The sequence below is a fragment of the Notamacropus eugenii genome, chromosome 4 (genome assembly GCF_028372415.1).
Source record: "Notamacropus eugenii isolate mMacEug1 chromosome 4, mMacEug1.pri_v2, whole genome shotgun sequence".
Classification (NCBI taxonomy): domain Eukaryota; kingdom Metazoa; phylum Chordata; class Mammalia; order Diprotodontia; family Macropodidae; genus Notamacropus; species Notamacropus eugenii.
In genome coordinates this window covers 269,417,692-269,441,224 of record NC_092875.1, presented here as the reverse complement: position 1 = coordinate 269,441,224, position 23,533 = coordinate 269,417,692, and the positions used below count along the sequence as shown (strand labels likewise).

The window sequence follows — 23,533 nt, the reverse complement described above, 5'->3', positions numbered from 1 at the left end:
ATAAATGAGGACAGGCAGGTGAGGATGACCTTTCACAAGGAACAATATACTTGTGCCCATGTATGACTGCAGAAGACTTATGCTCAGGATGTAGGGGAGCTTGGAATTTTTCAGACTGTCAGATCATAACACTACAGTTTTGCTACGAGGGAAAGACACATACTTACTTGTTTCCCCTCTGTGTTTATGGATTTTAGTCAGTCACTCATTATAGTTCTTAAGATGAGTGTTTCAAGAACTTGATTTTAGCATTCTGCTGAATTAGAAGACTAGAAGCTTTTTATTGACTAGAATATTTTTATTGTGTAATTCAAATATTGTATTATTTTGAATAAAATTAGACAATAATCTTTGGTGATATCAGATGACTCTGATAAAGTCAGTTGTAATCCAGTTGGCCATATTTGCAGAAAGCCTAGAATAATAGTGACCATGTATTTGGTTTCAATTGAATTGAATAAACATTATTTTGAGACTATGTAATGTAAATGCAAGATATGTTGGAGTTGAAGTCAGGAGAGAGATGTCTGAATTATTTGCTTTTTTTGTTAATAATAGTAATAAATATGTAATGATTACTATGTGTTTTTAACAATTAATCATTTGATCTTCACAACAACTGTGGGAGATAGGTACTATTATTGTCTATTGTGGGGGCCTTCTAATTAGCTATTCTCTCCATTGTAATCCATCTTCCACATAGCTACCAATACCTTTCATCTGAATCATACTCTTGACCATCACTCCCGCGCTCAGTAAATTTGTGATCTCCTGTTAATGTCATACACTTTGTTTGTCTCACAGATTTCCTCTAATTAGAATAGTGTCAGGGATAGTCTGTGTATCCCCAACAGTACTTATTAGGTGCTTAATAAATACTTGCTGGGGGATTGAAGTCATTTAACGCACTCTCAATCTCAATTCCCTTATTTGTAAAATGAAGGGGTTGACCACATGTACATCTAAAAGTTTCTTTCAATGCTGCAACTGTGATCCTGCTAGCAACATTTTTTTCATTCAAGGGATATAACCCAGTAGAGACTAAGAAAATGACATGATCAGTGGATTAATAGAAGGTAAAAAATAAATGAATGAACTATTTTTCAACTATGTTGATAGTCTGTAGCCTCAGTTCATAATAGATTTTCTACATACACCTTTTTAAGGTTTTTTACATATCCTTACTAAAGGGGAGTGTGTGTGTGTGTGTGTGTGTGTGTGTGTGTGTGTGTGTGTGTGTGTATAAAAAAATAGAATATACTATTTCAAAGGAAACAAGGATTATGGGGTAGCAGTTAGTACCTTGGACTTAATTCTATAACTGAGAAACATTAAGTCATCTTTTCTGTAGTAAAAATTTAAAATAAGTGCATAGATGGAAGACTTCAGTACATCTTTGTCAGTGGCCTTTTACCCCCTGAACACTTCTTCCCTTCCCAAGATTTCTTATTTGTTAATATGAGCTAACTCCACACATGATTTCCTGCATGTGGTCATGTAGATTGGTACTTTAGTTCCCCAAAGCCTCATCATATCCCTACCATTTTTTGTTTTGTTTTGTTTTACATTTTCTTATTCCTACATCCTCATTTACTCTTGGCCATCCTAAGCTATCCCATTCACATGTAGTCCTGAATTCCCATTCTAATTTAGTATAGTCTTAGGGAAGGAACATAGAATCACTCAAGAGGACTTTAGAATTAAACTTTTAAAATCCCCTCATTTTGTTTTATCTGTGGTCACACAATAAGTGGCAGAACCAAGATTCAGACCCAGATTATGTGACTGCAGATAGGCAGCAGTAGCTACCTTGTCTACCTTCTGTTTCTTCCTATCCAGACCTGGGTGCTAGTATTTACTAGATTTTTGGAAAAGGCCAGATACTGGCAAGTGAAGATTGTGCACTTTCCTTTATGTGCTCCTAATGATTTACTGGTGCTGCCCAGCAAGTGTTTTTCTGGTTGCTGAATTTTGTAGTTTTTCACCCTTAGAAAAGGTCCAAGGAAGTTCTGTAAAGATGGGCAGAAAAGACAGGCCTCTTCCAAGACAGTGTTAGGGTTGTAGTAGAATCTCTTGGTAGTTACCGTAGCAGTAATGCTGTGCTGTTACTCTGTTGTAATCTGGATTAAATTTGTAGCTCTAGGATGAGGTTTCAAATGTCAACATAAAGTATTTTTAGACTTTTCTATTTTGTGTTGAAGTTGTGATCCAAATAATCTTAAATTCAGGTGATGGATAAATATATAAACTTGATAATACTCAAAGCTTTAAAAAGTAAAAATCATTTTAAAATTTAAAAAAAATTGTCTAGATACTCATTGAAATGCATGTCTTCAAAGTATGTTGGGCATTTTGCCAACCTGGAAGGGCAGCTAGGTGATGCAGTCCAGTTTCAGTCACACTAGCTGTATGACCCTGGGGAAGTCACTTAACCTTGTTTGCCTCAGTCTCCTCATCTGCAATGAGCTAAGGAAGAAAATGGCAAACTGCTCCAGGATCTTTGCCAAGAAAACTGCAAATGGGGTCACAAAGAGTCAGATGTGACTGAAACTACTAAACAACAACATGATTTTTTCATTCTTGATAATATTGGCTAAACTTTGTATTCTGTTTTTGTCCTTAGCTTTGATGCCCCATTTGGGTTATCTTTTGTAAAAATTAACATGATTGAACTTTAACTAAAGGATAAAGTCTTTAGTGAACTGAAAAGTTTAGTTAATTGATTTATGTGTTCGCAAAGTGGTTAACTGCATAACTGCTTGTTGACTACTTTAAATGTTAAGTTTTTAAACTAGTTTTTATTTGATAAGTGATCAATATAAGCATATTGAATGTTCTCAATATGCAGTGTTCATTTTTCCTGCCTATTTAAGTTGTAAATCTTAAGTAAAAAAATATTTTTATACCTTTTTGAGAAATTATGTTCTCATTAAATCCTAGAGAATATTTTAAAAGTTATAGACAAATCATAGAAACATAAGAGTTGAAAGCAAAGAGACCTTAGAAATGAATCCAGCTAGTACAGTCACATTTTATAGATGATGAAACAAGTCTGGAGTGGTCAAGTGACTTAACCAAAGATATGAAGGAAGTAAGTAGCAGAGTCAGAATCTGATACCCAGATCCTTTGTCTCCAGATTCAGATTAGATTTTCCCTAAAAGTGAATAAAAGTATAATTTTAAAATAACAAAATGAGCATATGCTGTTTTAGACATAGTACATTTCTATTTTGATATAATTTTATTGACTGAGATTTCCAGTTTTATTAGAGAAAAGGCATTTTACTATGGTCAACAAACTCATCCTTAAAGAAGGAATGAGAAAATGCACCGTTAGCAAAGTTGGAGGATTTTGGTCATATGTTATTTATGCTGTCAGACTCAGTTGAGATGTGGATTTATTTTGCTGAAGTGATTTTTTTTCCTTACAAGATCTGGCATGCTGGATAAAGAAAGAAGGATTCATATGAAAAGGTAATATAAAAACTCTAGCAATAAAATTGCAAATTAAAAAAAAATAGATTGTCAAATAGTATAATTGCAATAGCTGTCCTTTGACCTTATCAGTTGGTCTCTCTCACATAGGAGGGATTTAGTATATATGCTTGTTAAATTGAATTGATTTCGGACTTTTAAGCCTCTAATTTATCATACCTAATTAACATAGTAGTTATTTCTTAATTTCAGCAAGTTTAAATTTAAATCCAATGTTTATTTTCTTTGAGTCAGGTATTTTTGAATTAAAAGACTTGATCTCCTGTGTGGCCTCAGTTAAATTACTTGTTTATGGCCACTGAGCTAATAGGTATCAGTACCACTACTTGATCCCAAGTTCTTCAACTGGGAAACTGGTACTTTTTATATTACCTTTGTTTCCAAAACAGTGAGGGCTTTTGCTTCTTAGTTCCCATTATGAGTAAAACATTAGATTTCTCTGCTGAGCTACCAGCAGGATGTTTATTATCATCGCCTTCCTACGCTCTGTGGTCCAACTCGTCCTCGCACATTGTACTCTTATCTGTCTCCCATTTCTGTCAGTAAACATTAAATGAGTTCAAATCTGACCTCTAGCTGTGTCAACCTGGACAAATCACTTATCCACGATTACCTCAAAAATCTGGCCTCTAGCTCTGTGACTGGACAAATCATTTAACTGATTGCCTCAGTTCCTCATCTGTAAAATGAGTTGGAGAGGGAAATGACAAAGCACTCCAGTATCTTTGCCTCCCAAGGGATCAAGGAGAGTTAAACATGATTGAAAAATAATTTGAAGAATAACAAAAAAACATAAGTACCTATTTTGTGCCACTTTACTAAGTGCTGGGGATAAAAAGAAAGGCAAAAGATAGTCCCTGTTCTCAAGTTGCTCACAGTCTAGAGAGCCATCAATGCAAGCAGCTATATTAAACAAGCTATACACAGGATAAATTGGAAATCAACAGAGAGAAGGCATTAGAATTAAGGAACATCAAGAATGGCTTTCAGTAAAAAGTGATATTTTAGTTTGGATTTGAAGGAAGCTAGGAAACTTGAGGGAGAGTATTCCAGGCATTGGATCAGTTAGTGAAAATACTAGGAACAGAAAATGGAGTTCTCAAGGAAGATTGTGGAGGCCAGTGTCACTGGACTGAAGATTACATGGAGTATAAGGTATCAGCATACTGGAAAGGTAGGGTGAATTATGAAGGGCTTTGAAAGTTGTTGTATTTTATTCTGGAGTTAATGTGGAGCCACTGGAGTTATATTGAGTAAGGGAGTGGGGGAAACTGTGTGATAATGACCACATTTTTCTGTGTAAATTAGGAGATGAAGTTGTTTGCTTGCCTGGAGAGAAGAGTGAGTAGTGTTGACACTTCTTTCACAAGAAAAAAGTTTTGGAATGGCATTCGTGCAGAGTGTGATTCAACTAGAAATGACAACTAGGAATAACAAATGAGGAGGAGGGGTGTTGGCCTTTGAGATTAAATAACAAATTTTTACCTCTATGTGATTTGAGGGACACAGGGGAAGGAAGGGACATTTTGTTCCCCTGTATTTTCACCACATACCCTTGAAATTACCCACTTGAATAATACCCTACTTGAAATCCTTTGAAAGGTAAGAATTTCAGTCTTACAGTTTGAGGTATTTTAAATTTTATATGCCCTTGGGAAAGATGATATATAGAATTTAATTCACAAGAATTTCAACAGGTATAATATATATATTCATATTATATATATAATTATATTGCATATAATTATATATATATAATATATATTACAATATTTATATTATAACCCTGGATTTTGAGTTATACCAGAAACCTGGGTTCAGATTTGAAATTTGCCATTTAGCACCTGTATATCCATATGTTCATTTACTCATTCATGCCCTTCATGACCCTGTGAATCATAGCATGCCAGTACTATTCATGGGGTTTTCCTGACAAAGATACTCGGATGGTTTGTCATTTCCTTCTCTGGTTCATTTTATCAATGAGGAAAATAAGGCAAACAGGGTTAAGTGACTTGCCCAGGGTCACACAGCTAATAAGTGTCTGAGGCTTAGGACCGAGGAGGCCAGTGTCACTGGACTGAAGACTACATGGAGTATAAGCTATCAGCATACCCAGAGGTATCATATACCTCTGAGGATTTGAACTCCTATCTTCCTGACTCCAGGTCCAGCACTTTATCCATGGAGCCACCCACCTGCCTCCTGTACGATGTTGACCAAATTGGTTACTGTTTCATTTTCATCATCTGTAAAATGAAGGAATTGAATTCTTTCCCTCCTTTTCAGTCTCTAGAGCTTCCTTGAGTAAGTCACTTAACCTTCCTGAGCCTCATCTGTTTAATGAAGGGTTTAGACCAAATGCCTTTTTTCAATATTTTCATTTAAATTCTATCCCATCCTTCTCCACTCCCCCTAATATTGAATGAGCCCTGCATTCCTGGTATAAATCTCATCTGGTAATAGTGTATGATTCTTGTGATATATTGCTGTAATGTCTTTGCTAGTATTTTGTTTAAAACTTTTGCATCAATATTCATTAGGGAAATTGGTCTATAATTTTCTTTCTCTGTTTTGGCTCTATCTGGTTTAGGTGTTAGCACCATAGGACTCCTTCACCTATTTTTCCAAATAGTGTATATAGTTTTGGGATTAATTGTTCTTTAAATGTTGGTGGTAGAATTCTCTTGGTGGTTTGTTTTAACTTTTTTTTTTAAGATTGGGTTACTTAATTATTTTATTTCTTCTGTTAATCTGAGTAATTTATATTTTTGTAGATATTCATCCATTTCATTTAGATTGTCAAATTTATTGGCATATAATTGGGCAAAATGGCTCCTAACAATTGTCTTAATTTCCTTAAATGTCTTTTGTGATACCTTCTAACTCAAGCTTTGTGATCCTATGTAGCTAAACTAGACCAGTTACTATTTCTTATATTGGTACCTGTCTTTGTTCATACTGGACATACTGGTTGGCACATTGTCCTTCATTTCCACATGTCAGAAACTTTTACAAAGTTCAGTTTCACTTTAATGGAGTATATAGAGAAATTTGGAATATACTTGGTAAATTAAAGAACAAAAGATACCTGAGGTTATTCTGGCAATGCTATGAAAGAATGACTGAACAAGGTAAGAATGGAGTCCATGTAGGTGATTATGAAGGCTTGTACTAGAGTGATAGCAGTAGTAGAGAGAAGGTAATGCCTGTGGGTAAAATGTCATAGGTGGAATCAGTAGGACTTGGTTGACTATTTGAACATCAGTTAAGGATAATACCAAACTTTCATAATGACAGAATTACACAATTTCAGTGTTTGAAGAAACCTCACAACATCTTATCTGACCCTGAATTGGAATCCTCTACAAAATATCTTCTGTTCAAGTGATTATTCTAACACTGCCAGAAAATCTTCTGTAATAGGCATCTTTTCCTGAGAGGAAGTGATAATGAAAACAAATAGTTGAAATTGAGAAGGTAGGGATGTGGTAGATAGAATAAAAACCATAAACTCACCTAACATTGATGTAGAGTAGAGGAAGATTTCCAAGACTTATAAATATATGAGGCTTTAAAATATAATAATATTATTAACAGCCTGTACCATGGAGGCCAATGGGTGGGGTGCTCAGCAGCCAAATTTGGAGCAGATTCCTGCAACATGGAGAATTAACCAGCCTTAGCACAGATGACTGACTGGACACACTGGTATAAAAACAAATTTTTGTTATGTCTCAGATAATTAAGGCTATTCAATAAGTGAGATGTTAATGTTGAACTCTCACTGGCCATAAATGACTAGAGATATTGCCCTTTGATGTCTTACTCTATGTGATTCCATTTGATGGTTCTCTTAGCAAAGATATTGCAGTGGTTTCCCATTTCCTTCTCCAGATCATTTTACATATGAGGAAACTGAGGCAAGCAAACAGGGTTGAGTGACTTGCCCAGAGTCACCAGCTAAATAAGTGTCTTCAGGCCAGATTTGAACTCAGGAGGATGAGCCTGGCACAACCATACACTGGACCATTTAGCCCCCCCCAAATGAAGACTATAGCTTTTTAATTTAAAATATATTTGGAAATACCCCCTTGCTATTCTAATTTTACTGGTTGTTTCTGTGCCTATATCATTTAATCCAGTTAGCGAACATTTTTAAATGCAGATTATATATATGCAGTGATGTGTAACAAATGCCATGGGATGTTGAAAGCAAGTAGAAGATATTGTCCCTCTTTTTCCAAGAACAGTATGATTTAGTTAAAAGACTAAGAAAACAAATTGTGTGAATAATGCTCAAGTATTAACTAATTCACACTAATGGAGTAAATGGGGTTTAAATTAGGGTATGCTTTTTGGAGAGCCTGGGATTGATTCTTGAAGGAGAGAATGGGTAACAATTGGAGGGAAAGAGGACGGTCTAGTCTAGGTGAGAACAAACATGAGAAAAATGTAGGACTGGGAATTACCCTCCTTTATGAATAACCACACAAAAAAGAATTATGTAATAACATATGGAAGAGAAGGAATGAGGAGAGGGACTTGTGTGCTAATTAAGATTCAATCTAGTATTATAGGAAAACTGTAGTCTGGAGAATGAGATGATACAAGTGGTATATCAGAAAAATTAGGGAGCTGTGTATGCAGGAATGACTGAAATAAGGAGTGACTGGAATATATCTCAGATGTTTTGACTTTTTAATGTTTTGCTCTTCTAGTTGTTTAAATACTCATTTTGTTTTTGACTTTTATTTCTATTCCCCTTAGCAGATGCTACACTTGGGAATTATTTTAAAAAGGAAAATCTGTATATGGGATATAATTATCAAAATTCATGTTCATCTAATACTATAGTTACGTTTAATTATTTTACTTTTTAGGTGACAATTGGACTTTTCCCCCCTCCTAAAATTGCCAACTCTTTTAGTGTTAAGTTATAATTAATTGTAAATTATTATATATACATAATAATTGTAAGTTAAGTTATATATAGGATTAATAAATGTTTCCCCATTGTGCAGAATATTAGAGTTATTACGTTTGAGTTTTGTCACAAGGTTTAGAAGTCCTGAACATTGCTAAATTGAAAACCATGGTTATTATGAAGCTGCTTTTGTACTTTGTTTTCAATACTTTTCTCAGTAACATATTAGTCTGTTTATAGCATTGTAATGGTTTTACAATTTGTTATGTATTTTTAAAAGTATGTTGATTTGAACTCTGTTGTAAAACTGAAGTGTAATTTAAATTAGGCTGAAAATATATCAAATAGTCTTATTTTTAAATGAGAGTAATTTTCATTTTAAGTACATTTTTTCTTGTTCACTAATTAATCAAATTTGTTCATTTTTTTCTTTTTCCAGGATTAATTCTTTTTTGAAATTTAATGCTTTGTTGAAAGAAACAATCAAGTCCCTTTACATAGGCTCTTTGGACATATTCTGCTAATGTTTTTCAAATTATTGATTTAATTTGAATATCATCATGGGAGGAGCTGTGAGTGCTGGGGAAGACAATGATGATTTAATTGACAACTTAAAAGAAGCTCACTACATTCGTACTGAAAGAGTGGAGCAAGCATTCAGAGCTATTGATCGAGGAGATTACTATTTGGAAGGCTACAGGGACAGTGCTTATAAAGACTTAGCTTGGAAGCATGGAAACATTCATTTATCAGCACCTTGTATTTATTCTGAAGTAATGGAGGCATTGAAACTTCAACCAGGATTGTCTTTTCTTAACCTGGGAAGTGGAACCGGATATTTGAGTACAATGGTGGGCTTAATTTTAGGTAATTTCATTTTTGAGAGATTTTAAATATTGTATTAAAGCATGTATATTGTCAATATTGTTGTATATTGTATATGATATTGTATGTATATTATATAGTCATTCGATGCTATGCACATAAGATAACATTTTCGAAGTGAAATATGAAATAATCTTCCATCTCTCTCTTGCTTCCAGTCAACAGGCTAGTTGTACCAAGCAGATGCCACTTGCTATCTGAAATTTATGTTAAAAACTAGTGAGTATAACTAGAATCCAGGCAAATTAGGATTATAGTATAGTCCTCTTGAGGGAAAAAAATCCTTACTGCTGATTTGAGAAATTTGAAGAGTAAAATGGAGAAACAGATTCTTTCCTGACCTTCATTTTCTATCATGGCATTAATTCCCTTTTCATTATTGGAGAGACATGGGTAAGGTGGAGATAGAGAAGGTGGTAGAAATTAGGATTTTAGAGATAGAAGGAAATTAGGGTTATCCAATATAGTTAGGGAAATAGGAGATCAAAATGTATGGTTTATGGGTACGAAAATGTGAGAAATAACTTCTTACCATAATACAAGGTAAGGCTTTATAAAGAGTAATGTATTTGTTGTAGAAGATCAACTTATTAGGCATTTTTTTCTTTTTTAACTTTGAGAAAAACTTGGCTGTAAAGTTACCTACTATCAAATCAAATAGTGTATGTAGAGCGCTTTGCAGCCCTTAAATTTCTATATAAATGTTACCAATATTCTTGATAAGCTGCCTAGATAAGTGTGTAATGTATGTGTATGTATTTTAGTAACATTTGAATGTAGCTCTGAGTTGTAATTTTTTTCTTTTCTCAAATACTGTCTCTATTATCCTTTGTGTTGTTGATATAAGGCAACTGAATTAAAAAAAACTACCTCAGTGAAGGTCAGTGTAAGGATAGATATGATGCTAGTATCAAGTGGGAATCATTTGTAGCAACTGGGCTATTTGCATCTTGGGGCAAGTGGGTATTTGTTACCCTTTGGTTTAGAAAAGGTGTTTCCATGGCCAGACAGTTTTTTTTAATATCATAGAGATTCTCAACTTTTTCCCCTGTAAAGTCCCATGATTTTGTGATTTGTAAAAAGCTTCCTTTCCATTTGCATTGCCTCTTAAGAGGACACATTAAATACATATCAAGGTTTTGATGGAAGGAAAGTTTTAATAATGGTGATGATTATACCTAGCATTTTATAGTTTGATAAGGTTTGCAAAGCACTTTACATGTCTCAGTTGATCTTCACATAATAGAGCAGGGAGGTAGGTGCTGTTTATTGTCCAATTTGTCCAGAGTCCCATACAGCTAATGTCTGAGGCTAGATTTGAACCAGGGTGTTCCTTACTTCAGATGTTGTGCTCTATCCACTGGAATTTCTTTCCAGTGGATAGAGGTGTTATCTAGTCCAGTAGTTTAAACTTAAATAGAAACAAACATTTACTAAAATATACGTAAGGATTCTTGTGGGAATACATTAACTTAGAAACTCTACATATTAACAGTATCTGTTTTATATTTTAACTTATTTTGTTGTTTCCCAATTACATTTTAATTTAGTTAGGGGTACACTCCAGAGCATTGCCAGTAGACCATTTTGTTTGTTACTTGATCTGGTGCAAACCTTTTTTTAATAGATGAGAAAACTGAGTTACATGGAGGTTTAATGACTTTGCCCAAGGTTATACACATAAGTAAATATTAGATTAGGGTTCAAACCTAGGTCCTCTGACTCTTAAATCAACTTAATTTATTGGAGTCATTTTGACTTAAGGATGATGTAAGCTGTTTTCTCAGTCATAGGCTCAATTAACTAGCCTGATGAGGTCAGCAGCACTATTTTCAGTATAACACTACCTTATGGCATCTACTGTGGATCTAGTCCTCATAAAGTTGAGATTTTAGAAAGACTTTCAACTTTAGAAAGACTTTCAGCCAAATCCTGTGATCTACAGATGCAACAACTCTTGTCAATCTTTGGCCTGAGATGTGGTACCAAACCATGAGAACACATCCACACAAATGGTCCCTGAATCAAAAGGCAGTAGATGTTACCCTCTGGAAATGGGGGCTTTTAGTTATATTCTTTTTGTTAATTAGACAAAAGATTACCTTGTTTTTGCTTGAGAAATACCCCAACCAGGATTGATGAACCTTTGCAGGTCTTTGACTCAATGGTATTTTATCTGTTCTAAAATAAAATTCAGTGAAAAATCTATAACATTGTGAAAAAGAGTCAACTGTATACATGACATGGTATCCAAATAATGTAATGTGTTTTTAAGCTGTCTTAATAGAGAAGTGAAGGAGGTGATATGTCCCTGTACTCTGCCTTGGTCAATCAAAATCTAGAATAAATGCCATGTTTTAGTTAGGACACTGACGGATTAGAATATATCCAAGGAAGGGAAACTAGACTGGTGAGAGACCTTGAGATAGGAGAATTCCTTGAAGGAATTGGAGGAAGGAAGGGAGACATAATAGGCACCTGATGGCCATCTTCAGGTACTTGAAAGTCTGTCATGTTGAAGTGGGACTATACTAGACTTGATAACATTTCTGTTTTCGCAACATCTCTTGCATCCCTCCATTTCACTCACATAGCAGTTATTCTGGTTCAGGCCACTATTATTTCTTATTATTCTTGAGTTCCCCACTGCTTCTGAAGTTCTGTCATTGTCTTACCAAGAAAATCAGTTCCTATTTTTCAGCAAAAAAAAAGGGTTTATTTGGCTTTTAGGTTTTGTTTTTTTAAACAAGATCTTGTAAAAAACCAAGTAATTCCTGAGATCTAAGAGTCAACATGCTGTAGTTCAAGAGTATTTTTGTTTTTTATTTTTTATAATGTTTATTTATTTTTAGTTTTCAACATTTATTTCCACAAAATTTTGAGTTCCAAATTTTTCCCCGTCTCCTCTCCCCCCACCCCCAAATGCCATGCATTCTGATTACCCTTTCCTCCAGTCTGCTGTCCCTTTTATCATACCCCTCCCTTCTCTTATCCCCATCTCCTCTCTTTTCTTGTAGGGCAAGACAGATTTCTATACCCCATTACCTGTATTTCTTATTTCCTAGTTGTATGCAAAAACAGTTCTCAACATTCATTCCTAAGACTTTGAGTTCCAACTTCTCTCCAGTCCTCCCTCCCTACCCATCCCCACTGAGAAGGCAAGCAAGCAATTCAGTATAGGCTATATATGTGTAGTTTTGCAAAAGACTTCCATAATAGGCATGTCGTGTAAGACTAACTATTTTTCTCTCCATCCTGTCCTGTTCCCCATTTATTATATTCTCTCTTCTGACCTTGTTTTCCCCAAAAGTGTTTACTTCTAATTACTCCCTATTCACATTTGCCCTCCCTTCTATTATCCCCCCTGCACTTCTCCCCTTCTCTCCTACTTTCCTGTAGTGTAAGATAGACTGTCATACCAAATTGAGTGAGCTTGTTATTCCTTCCTTAAGCCAAATGTGATGAGAGTAAACTTCACTTTTTCCCTCTCACCTCCCTCATTCTCCATTGAAAAAACTTTATCTTACCTCTTTTATGAGAGATCATTTGCCCTTCATTTCTTCCTTTCTCCTCCCAATATATTCCTCTCTCACCCCTTAATTTTATTATTTTAGATATCATCCCTTCCTATTCAACTCAGCCTGTGCTCTGTCATATATACATATGTGTTTATAATCCCTCCAACTCCCCAAATACTGAGAAAAGTTTCAAGAGTTTCCATGTAGGAATGTAATAAACAGTTCAACTTTAGTAATTCCCTTACGATTTCTCTTTCTCCTTTACCTTTCCATGCCTCTCTTGATTCTTGTGTTTGAAAGTCAGATTTTCTATTCAGCTCTGGTCTTTTCATCAAGAATGCTTTAAAGTCCTCTATTTTGTTGAATGACCATTTTTTCCCCTGAAGTATTATACTCAGTTTTGCTGGGTAGGTGATTCTTGGTTTTAATCCTAGTTCCTTTGCTTCTGGAATATCCTCTTCCAAGTCCTTCAGTCCCTTAATATAGAAGATGCTAGATCTTGTGTTATCCTGATTGTATTTCCACAATACACGAATTGTTTCTTTCTAGCTGCTTGCAATATTTTCTCCTTGACCTGGGAACTCTGAAATTTGGCTACAATATTCCTAGGAGTTTCTCTTTTCAGATCTCTTTCATGAAGTGATCGGTGGATTCTTTCAATATTTATATTGCCCTCTGGTTCTAGAATCTCAGGGCAGTTTTCCTTGATAATTTCATGAAAGGTGATGTCTAGGCTCTTTTTTTAAATCATGGCTTTCGGGTAGTCCCATAATTTTTAAATTGTCTTTCCTGGATCTATTTTCCAGGTCAGTTGTTTTTCCATTGAGATATTTCATATTGTCTTCCATTTTTTCATTCTTTTGGTTTTATTTGTAATGTCTTGGTTTCTCATAAAGTCATTAGCTTCCATCTGTTCCATTCTCGTTTTTAAAGAACCATTTTGTTCAGTGAGCTTTTGAACCTCCTTTTCCATTTGGCTAATTTTACTTTTTAAAACATTCTTCTCATCATTGGCTTTTTGGACCTCTTTTGCCAATTGAGTTAGCCTATTTTAAAGGTGGTATTTTCTTCAGCATTTTTGTGGGTCTCCTTTAGCAAGCTATTGACTTGTTTTTCATGATTTTCCTGCATCTCATTTCTTTCCAATTTTTCTTCCTTTTGATTTTCAAAATCCTTTTTGTGCTCTTTCATGGCCTGAGACCATTGCATATTTATTTTGAAGGTTTTGGATGTAGAAGCCTTGACTTTTAGGTCTTTCTCTGATGGTATGCATTGTTCTTCCTCATCTGAAAGGATGGAAGAAAATCCCTGTTCACCAAAAAGTAGCCTTCTATAGTCTTATTTTTTCTCCCTCTTCTGGGCATTTTTCCAGCCAGTTACTTGACTTTTGAGTCCTTTGTCAAAAGGAGGGTATACTCTGGGGACCTGTAAGTTCTCAGTTCCTCCAAGGTGGCACGATCAAGGGAGAAGAGTTTACTCCTCTCCTGGCCTGTGCTCTGGTCTGGTAGCAACCACAGGTACTCTGTTCTGCCCAGGATCTTCCAGTAAGGTTCACTCTCCAGATCCTCCACCAGCTCTAGGGTCTTTAAGTGGAGAGCTCCAAAAATGAATGCTGCTGCTGCACTTACTGCTGCTGGCGGGTCCAGACCATGTTCCCTTCTCTCCCAGGTGAAAGAGGTTTCTCACTAACCTTTGAAGCTGTCTTGGACATTTGTGGGTTGAGCAATATGGAGACTGCTGCCAATGGTGCCCTGAAGCCTGTTCAAGGTCCTGTCCCTGCTGCGTGGTGCAGTCCATGCTGGGCTGCGCTCTACTCCACAATGGGGTGATAGACCTTTCCCGTCAGCCTCTCAGGCTGCCTTGGGCTGGAAATCTCCTTCACTCTGTCATTTTGTGGCTTCTGCTGCTCTAGAACTTAAGAGTCATTTTTTACAGGTATTTTATGGGCTATGGGAGGGAACTTCTGCAGGTCTATCTTTCTACTTTGTCATCTTGGCTCCACCCCCCTCAGGGCATTTTAAACTTAGAGTGAGAAGACCTTCTTACCTTTGTGACTCTGGACATGTCACTTCCCTTCTCTTTGCTTCCTCATCGATAGCCAGGTGGCACAGTGGAACTGGGCCTGGAGTTAGGATGACCTAAGTTCAAAGGTGGCCTTGGACATTTTTTACTGTGTGTGACCTTAGGCAGGTCACTTGACCCCTGCCTCATTTTCCTCAACTGTAAAATGGGGTTAATAATAGTACCTACCTCCCAGGGTGATTGTGATATTTGTAAAGGACTTAAACCTTAAAGTGCTTTATAAATACTAGCTATTGCTATTACAGAAATATCATAAAGGCTCTGGATAATTGGCCCACATTAGCCAAAGTGAGAAAAAAGAATTACATATCCAGGTTTTACTCGCTAATCCTCAGTGTCCCATAGGGCTCTGTCTCAGGCCCTTTTTTCTTCTCCCTCCCTAAAATCCTTCTTGCTTACTCATTGGCTCCCAAGGGTTAAGTTATTACCGCCATGCAGAGGATTCCCTTATTGATAATACATAAACCTAAACTCTCTCCTGTACAGTCTAGCATCACTAAGTGCCTTTTGGACATCTCAAATTAGATGCCAGTCAAGCATCCCTCAGCCTTTCTCTAACAGAACTCATTATTATCTCTAGCTCACATTATTATCATCCTAGCTCACAATCTCACTCATTCATCTCAATCCTATCACACTCATTACATTTATCAATCTATTGTTATTGGAGAGTATCTGTTTTCACAAACATCTCCTTTATAAACTCTTCTCTACAACTATTCGTATCATGTCATATTCTATATGTTCTATGTATAGTTCAATTCTAATATACATTCGGACAATGTTTTTTTGTCTTCTGGTTGGTCTCCTTACCTCAAATTTTTCCCTTTTTCATGGTTAACTGAGCTGCCCAAGTAATTTTCCTAAAAAGCACAGGTCTGAAAATGTCATCCAAATACTCATTAAACTCCAGTGACTCTTTATTACCTCCAGGATCAGAGATAAACTCTGGCATTTAAAATCTTCCACAACTTGGCTACTTATTTTCTATAGTATTCTTTTACTTCATTGTCTTTCACGTATACTATATAACCCTGGCTACTTGTGTTTATCACATGACATTTAAGGATCTCTACTATGTGCCCTTTTACTGGCTGTTCCTTATGTCTCAAAACAAATGCTTTCTTTATATCAAATCTTCTCTGATTACCTTCATGACTCAGTTCAGTCCCACTTTCTTTTGGAGGCCTTTCCTATGACTGTTACTGCCTTTCCCCCAGGCCCTCCCTATTGACAGGGAGCTCCTTCTGAGATTACCTTCCATTTGCTATCACACACACACAGCTTTAAAATGTTTGCATGCTGTCTTCACCTACTATAATGTGAGCTCCTAGAAGGCAGGGATTAGACTATGTATTTTTGCCTTTCTTTGTATCCTTGGAGTTTAGCAGAGTTCCTCATACATATTAAATAACCTCTGAGGGTGTCAGTTTTCTCAATTGTAAATGAACGGGGTTGGTCCAGATGAGAGGACTTTTATAATCTATAATTTTTGAAGATGATATATATTTTATAACATGTATTAAGTTTTATATGATTTTTTGTAATTATAATTTATGAAGATGATATATATTTTATAACGTACACACATGTAACATGGCCTATCTAGCCATCTTGGTGATGCACCTATTTTGGGAAATAATCTAAAAATCCACAGTATGCCCATGATGAAAGCAATGTTTTTAATTGGTGACTTAAATTTTTGAATGGAGGTCTTCATTTGCAGGAGTAAAGTGAAGAACTTGACTTAGTTGGCCTCTTATCTTTTTCAGCCCTCTAGGTCTAGAATCTTATGATTTACCTTAGCTATTTTGCATGTGAATTCCATTTTAGGAGAAACCTTAGTATGCTGGCAACATTTTAACACACACATATAATATACTAATGCACAGTTGTTATATTTTGATACGTTTTAATATAATTGCAAAAAATAAACATGAGAAGTTCTTAATTAGTTTAATTTAGATTCTCCATATAGTAGGTTAATCATTACAGAAATTAACAATTTTAATTTTGTGGAATTTAAAAAATTAATTGGCTTCATTTAATGAAACATTCATTAATATTAACCTTATGTATATAATGTTAAAGAGCCATGTTAAACTTTTTTTAATGAGGAAAAATTTCTTAATTGCAATAATTTTAAATATTGGACTTTTGACTGAGTTTTGCCTTCAGTATTCTGAATTACTGCAGAATCTAAATAAAGATTTGAGTTTAGATAACACATTGTCAAAGTCCTCAGAAAAATGGAGCTAAAATTTGTGTTACCTTATAGCTCTAAGATCCAGCTCTAAACTGAAGTAGAACAGTGTATGCTATATGTCCTGTTGTTTCTTTTGATAACAAACTTCTATTTTAAAAGGATGTTAGTGACATTACATCACATTGAACAGTTTGTTGTAAGGTATAATATTAACTATCAGATACAGAACTAACAAATTAAACAGCAGAAAATGCCAAAAGAATTAAATTAAAACACTTGGAAATTGTATCAGAATCAGAAAGGGAATAATTGGTAGAGAAAAATTGACAGTAAAAATGGCTTGTTCTTTGTGTGTATACTTAAGATTTGGAATTTACTTTTAACAAAGCACTAATAGGTCACATAAATAGAATTAGAGACATGCTTCTATGAGGTCTTAGTGATCATAAAGAAATATAGTAAAAGTATATATTTTAAAGAATTAAAATATTTACTTTTGAGTTAGGCGTAAGCATAATTCCTATTCATTTGTGCTTTGATATTTCATAGTCTTCCTGATACTGCTGAATTCGTGGACTCTGTGAAATTTCAGATTTCTCTTGTTTATTGTTGAAGCCTCATTTAGAAACCTAGAGACATGCTTATCAAGTTGATTTAAAATTCCTCACTCTTTTCCCCCCCCTCTTTTTCAGTCTTTACACTAATGTTTTCAGTTTTTCATTTGGAGGCAGCTTAATGGCTCAGTGGATAGAGTCAGGACCTGGAGTCAGGAAGATCTGAGTTCATATTTAGCCTCAGACACTCAGCATATATGCACAACATTGGTTTACTGTGGTCCACAAGGTTGTGAAGAGTGAGACATAGTTAAATAACAAAAACTGAGACTATTTTCAGTGCTGTTCTTGAAGACTTGCATATTGTTCTATCAGTTTATCAAGTTATCGGGTTTGTTAATCATTTAAATGAGGTTTTGTTCTGTTTTTTTGGCCATCGGTTGTTATTTTTAATCCTTTTGATCGTAAGATTATGGCTTGTATTGTTAAGTCATTCAGTCATGTCCAACCCCTGTGGATCATAGCGTACCAATACCATCCATGGAATTTTCTTGTCAAAGATCTTTTGTTTGCCATTTCCTTCTGTAGTGTATTAAGGCAAACAGAGGTTAAGTGACTTGTGCAGGGTCACACAGCTAGTAAGTGTCTGAGGCGGCATTTGAATTCAGGTGTTCCTGACTCCAAGCCCCAGTGCTCTATATACTGAGGCATGTAGTTGCCCATTCTCATGGCTATGTAGGAATGTAAGAAATTTTATCCATTTCCATATAGGAAAAACCATAAAAGAGAGCCTATTTTCAGGAACAGATGAAGGTCCCATTTGATATAAAATTAAAGGAGAAAGTTCTTATAGAAGTCCTGCCAGCTTTGGGTTTAGAGATTAACATGTGGGTTCCAACTTTAAAAAAGTTAGTGTCTTTTTCTTTATTGCTTTTGCATTCTATAGAGACTTCTAAATGAAAGGAAATACTTCACATACGTTCCTAAGTTAAAAAACATTAAGGGATAGGGGTTTCTTAGCTTTCTAAAACATTGTTTGAGGGGTGTGTGAGATGAATACATTTTTCTACTTTTTAAAAATTAATTTTTAATTGATTTAAGGAATTTCAAAGATAAAAAGATTCACAAATTAGAGGAATTCTTACAGCAATAATTCTAGGATTAGAAATGAATTATTCTTTATTAGCTATCATAAAGAACCCTTGATATTAGATAGCAAAGGAAAGGTTCAATCTAGGGGGAGGAATAAATATTAAAAAAAAAAAAAAACAACCAGAAAAGACTTGGTGCAGAAGACAGAAGGAATCTGTAGAGTATTAAAATAGTAATTAAATGAGGTTGTTAATGAAGCACTCAAACATGAGACCACATGAGTGTCCTTAGGAAACAACCCTATTCTACTAGAGTTCAGGGGGAGACATCCAGGGGGTGGGAAGAAGCCTGATCAGACTGTCTCCAGGAACCAGAACCAGAAGCTGCTTTCTCACATTCTTGTTTCTTAGTAACTTAAGCTGTACTTATATATGCATATTGAAGGGCAGTGAAAAGATTAAATTAATTCTCTCTAAAGAAAATAAGAAGAACACAAAACCATTCATTCTGCAAATATTTACTAAGCATCTATAGGATACCAATTTTGGGAGGAAAAAAGTTGTATAACATTCTGTTTTTTATTCTCTGTAGTACTGTTTTTTATTCAATAGGAGTTGATTGTCTGTGAAGTGAGATGGTAACAAACCACTATAATACAAGTTAATATGTCAGTGCCTCATAATTCAGATGGTGGAAAGGTCACTAAGCTGGGATGTTCAGGGAACAGCTTGCAGAGGAAAGACGTGAAGTTTCATGTGAACGTGGCATTTTTCTGATTATAGCCTGAAACTACAGCTTTGGTCTCATGTGCTTGTACCTTAGGAAATCAGGGCAGAAGTTTTGTAATGCTTCTGTATTGTCTGTGGAGGATTGTAGGTTGCGTCCGTAGGTTTGAAAAGTAAGCAAATAAGAGCTAATGGTAAAAGTGCAAAATTCTTACATCCTAGGTTTAGGAATAGAGTTTCCTGGTACGTTTTAACTTTGTTGAGAATGAATGGGATAGATGACCACTTTTGACTAAAGATTGTATACCTTTTCCCCCTTCTATTCCTAAGAGAGATTCATTCGTTCTATTAACATTTAATAATGTGTTACCATGTGCAAAGCACTATTAGGTTCTAGGAGTACAAAACTAGATACAATATAGACTCTGCTCTTAGAAAGCTTATCTAAAGGCAGAAAATAATATTAGTCTGTTGGAACAAGCTTCTAACATACTTGAAGGCCTATTCATAGGGCTCTTTTGAGATGTATAAATGAACATGGATTGTAAAAAGGGGCTATAAAAGGGCATATCATCATCATTATTTTCATAAAAACGCTGCTGCTACGATTGCAGGTCCTTTTGGAATAAATCATGGAATTGAGCTTCATTCAGATGTGGTGGAATATGCCAAGGAAAAACTCGAGAGCTTCATCAAAAATAGTGATAGCTTTGATAAGTAAGTATTGAAATTTGCAGTACTTATTTGGAGGTCACAAACTTGTGAATTACTTCTTTACATTGATTAATCTATTAAAAACAATATTGGTACAGCTCCATACTTATAAGTTTTAACTGTTATTAAAACTTTCTGAGGTACTTTGAAAATAAGCTCAAATATACTGTGCATTACATGAGAGAAAATAATGCTTTTGTCTTGGTAAAATCATTTTCTCAGTTGTGGAAACTTGTTAGTGTTGTAAATATACCATATTTAAATAAAAATGTTTAAAACTCAGTTTTCCATTTCACATAAATAATACCCCCATCAAAACAATAAGGTATCTTGTATCATGTTCATTACTAGGGATCACATCATTGTCTTAGGTGGATATGTGCCTGGAATTGGAGCTAAGAGCCCAGGATTCTATCCTAATCATGTGACTTATTTGATAACTTGACTTTTTTTTTCACTTACAAAATTAGGCTATTAATACCTATGCATTAGCTGCTTGATTAATTTTGGAGAGTATGTGACATAATTTGTTTAAATGTTTCTGAAGAATAGTTGATGTAGAAATTGTGTATTTTCCTTCTTCCCCATCCCCATCATCATAAGCATTATTGTAGGTCTTCCTAACTTATGAGCAAGTTATTCAAAAATTCTTTAGTTGGTTACTTGTTGAGAACACAACATATTGTCCCATGGAAAATGTTATATGATATTGTTTAACCATTATACCTGTAAAATGTAGTACAAGTAATACTTTAGGATCTAATTGCTGTCTATAATAATGTTTTTGTGATAAATGCATTCAGAATTCAATTCTGGCTCAGAGGTAGCCCTCCATCAAAACAGGAGCTAGACTTAAGGGTGAAGAATGATGAAAAAAGTAAAAGATTCTAGGGCTAGGTAGTAAAGAGGGATGAAAATATGATTGATCTCTACCACTCCCTTTCCTTTTTTTTCCTTTCCTGAGACTAGGAAGCATCTAGGTAGCATCCCTAGTAGTACCACAGTGTAGGCATGATGAGATTTACCATTTATCCCACTTCCCCTTTTACATTGCTGACTAGAACTGACTTACTGTTGTGGCATAAAGGGAGTGATAGGAGGAAAGAAAAAGAATGTATATAAGAGGGACTTTTACTTCCATTTCATCCTTTCCTCCTGTCCTCCTCTGTTCAGGGAGTGGCAATTTTTAGTACCTAAGAAGGAAATCTCCAAGGATGAAAGGGGCATTCTTTCATCTATTGAGCTGGAATAGCTATTTGCACATCAATTTAGGAATGCCAGGTCTACTGTTTTCTAATTCCATGAATTCTGAGCTCCAATTCCCTAAAATTCTTCTAGTGACATTTATGTATCTGCCTCTGGTAGGTGTGATTAAACTAAGGTAAGTTGATCATATGTATAAAAATAATGTCTCAATTTTTTCCATTTGCCATTTTTTTAAAAAAACTGTTTCTATAAAAATAAAATACAAAAATAATGTATTTCTTTGTTTTAAATCTGGGTAGTACATACTGTTTTATACATCCCGATGACAATACAGTGTATGAGATCTTTTTAAAAATTAGATGGGATTATTTTTCCCAGTTGTAAGAGGGCTTCATAATCCACCTTAAATAACACAGAGCAGAACAGGAGCTAGGATGTAAGTTGAACGCAGTACAGTATCCTCCTATACAAGTTTTTATGGAAACTCAGACTTCATTCTGTCAAATGTTAATAACCCTGTCTTTTTTGATCATCACAATTTTAAAGTAATGTATACTAATATATAAAATATATTGTTATATTGTACCTTTTTTAAAAAATGCTTTATTTTCCATTTGATTTTTCAGACTTTAAATTGGCAATGCATGTTTGACTCAAAATGAAAGTTGTCAGTTTTCTTCCACTTTGAGTTTTAAAAGTTAGTTAATATGGGGTAAATACAAAATATATTTGGCCATGAGATTTAAACATTTCTTGGAATTTTTGTTTATGAATACTTTACCTTAAAAGATTTTTGTTTTTATTGGTAAACATTACGGATTGTAGTATAATTCTTAAATATTGTAACTTACTTTGAAACAACGAATTCAATCTTATCTTTAAGTAACGTATGGAAGGGTTGTTCAGTGTTTTTGAGATTTGTTAACTTTTAGAATTCACAGTGTTATCCTAAAATATAAATTATAGTGTCCTTGAAGCTTAACAAAAATAATCACCTTCAACAAGGTGACTGGCTTTTTTAACCAATTAGTAGGTCTAGGAATATGTTCCCTTTTATTGTTAATAACAACAACAGTAGTTGGGATTGATTCTATTTAATGGTAGGTGATTATATTGAGACGTTTTCAAGGACATTTTGGGATAGAATAGTCATAATCTATAAAATAGAGATATATTAGAGATAATACTTGCAGATAATACTTGCATGTCCTACTTCATGGGAATAAGCTACAGAAATGTAACTCATTTCATTTTCTAATGTGCTTAGGGAGGGAAAGTCTTTACGTAAATATTCTGCACTTTTGTCTTTATGTTCCTGCAAGCCAAACTGAAGCTGTGTATTTCAGATTTAGATTACATATTGAGAATATAGACACTAGCATGCATATTTTACTTCATTGAAGATAAAGGAACTCAAGAATGAAAACATGCCTAACATCTAATGTTCTGCGTTAACGAGGAGCAGGTAGAGAATGGATAGTTGAACATCAGATGAAGCTTTTTTGGATTGTTCCAGCTATTTAATTTGTGTATATGTATTTCCTTAAGAGACTTGTAAGCTTCTTGAAGGTACAGTCTTTTTCATTTTTAGCTTTGTAAACCCAAAGCCTGCCACATGCTAGATTCTTAATACATGCTCGTTGACTGATTGAATAGAACCCCCAAATTTTAGTTTAAATAAAACTTTACACGAGTTAAAATAAAAGCTATACAAATACTGAATGTGGAAGGGGAGATATAGCTAGTCAACAATTCTTGTGGGGAAATATCTAGGAGTTTTAGTGGACTATGTGTTCAGTCTGAGTTAGTAGAGCACCTTGGTAGCCAGAAAACTGAGAAATATTTTAGACTATTTTTTAATGTTTAGAAAGTCTGGATAATGGGATTCTTAGTCTGAGGTCTGTGAACTTCGTTTAATTCATACATATATACAGTATTTGTACATGTGCATATATGTATGCAATATTTGTAATTGATTTGCTTTTTAATTCTATGTATTTTATGAATTTAAAAGTATTCTGAGGTAGGGATCTATAGGTTTCACCAGACTGCCAAAAGAATCTAAGTCTATGCTGCAGAAAAGTTTGTTATAGTCTATAGTGAAAGAGGCAGTAATAATCCCGCTGTAT

The 23,533-nt window shown here is 34.8% G+C and overlaps 1 protein-coding gene across 6 annotated transcripts in view; it reads left to right on the top strand.

The window, feature by feature from the left end:
- The window catches only part of PCMTD1 (protein-L-isoaspartate (D-aspartate) O-methyltransferase domain containing 1), a 53,226-nt gene that overhangs the window by 7,874 nt on the left and 21,819 nt on the right, over nt 1–23,533 (top strand). For 2 of the 6 annotated variants that reach the window (XM_072604575.1, XM_072604576.1), the window contains 3 exons: nt 3,433–3,474; nt 8,862–9,289; nt 20,099–20,201. In XM_072604575.1, the coding sequence (XP_072460676.1) occupies nt 8,983–9,289; nt 20,099–20,201 (410 nt within the window). In that variant the 5' untranslated portion in view covers nt 3,433–3,474; nt 8,862–8,982. Of the gene's footprint in view, nt 1–3,432; nt 3,475–3,536; nt 5,098–8,861; nt 9,290–20,098; nt 20,202–23,533 lie in introns of those variants that run through there. The other 4 variants (XM_072604579.1, XM_072604578.1, XM_072604577.1 and 1 more) reach the window with 3 other exon arrangements.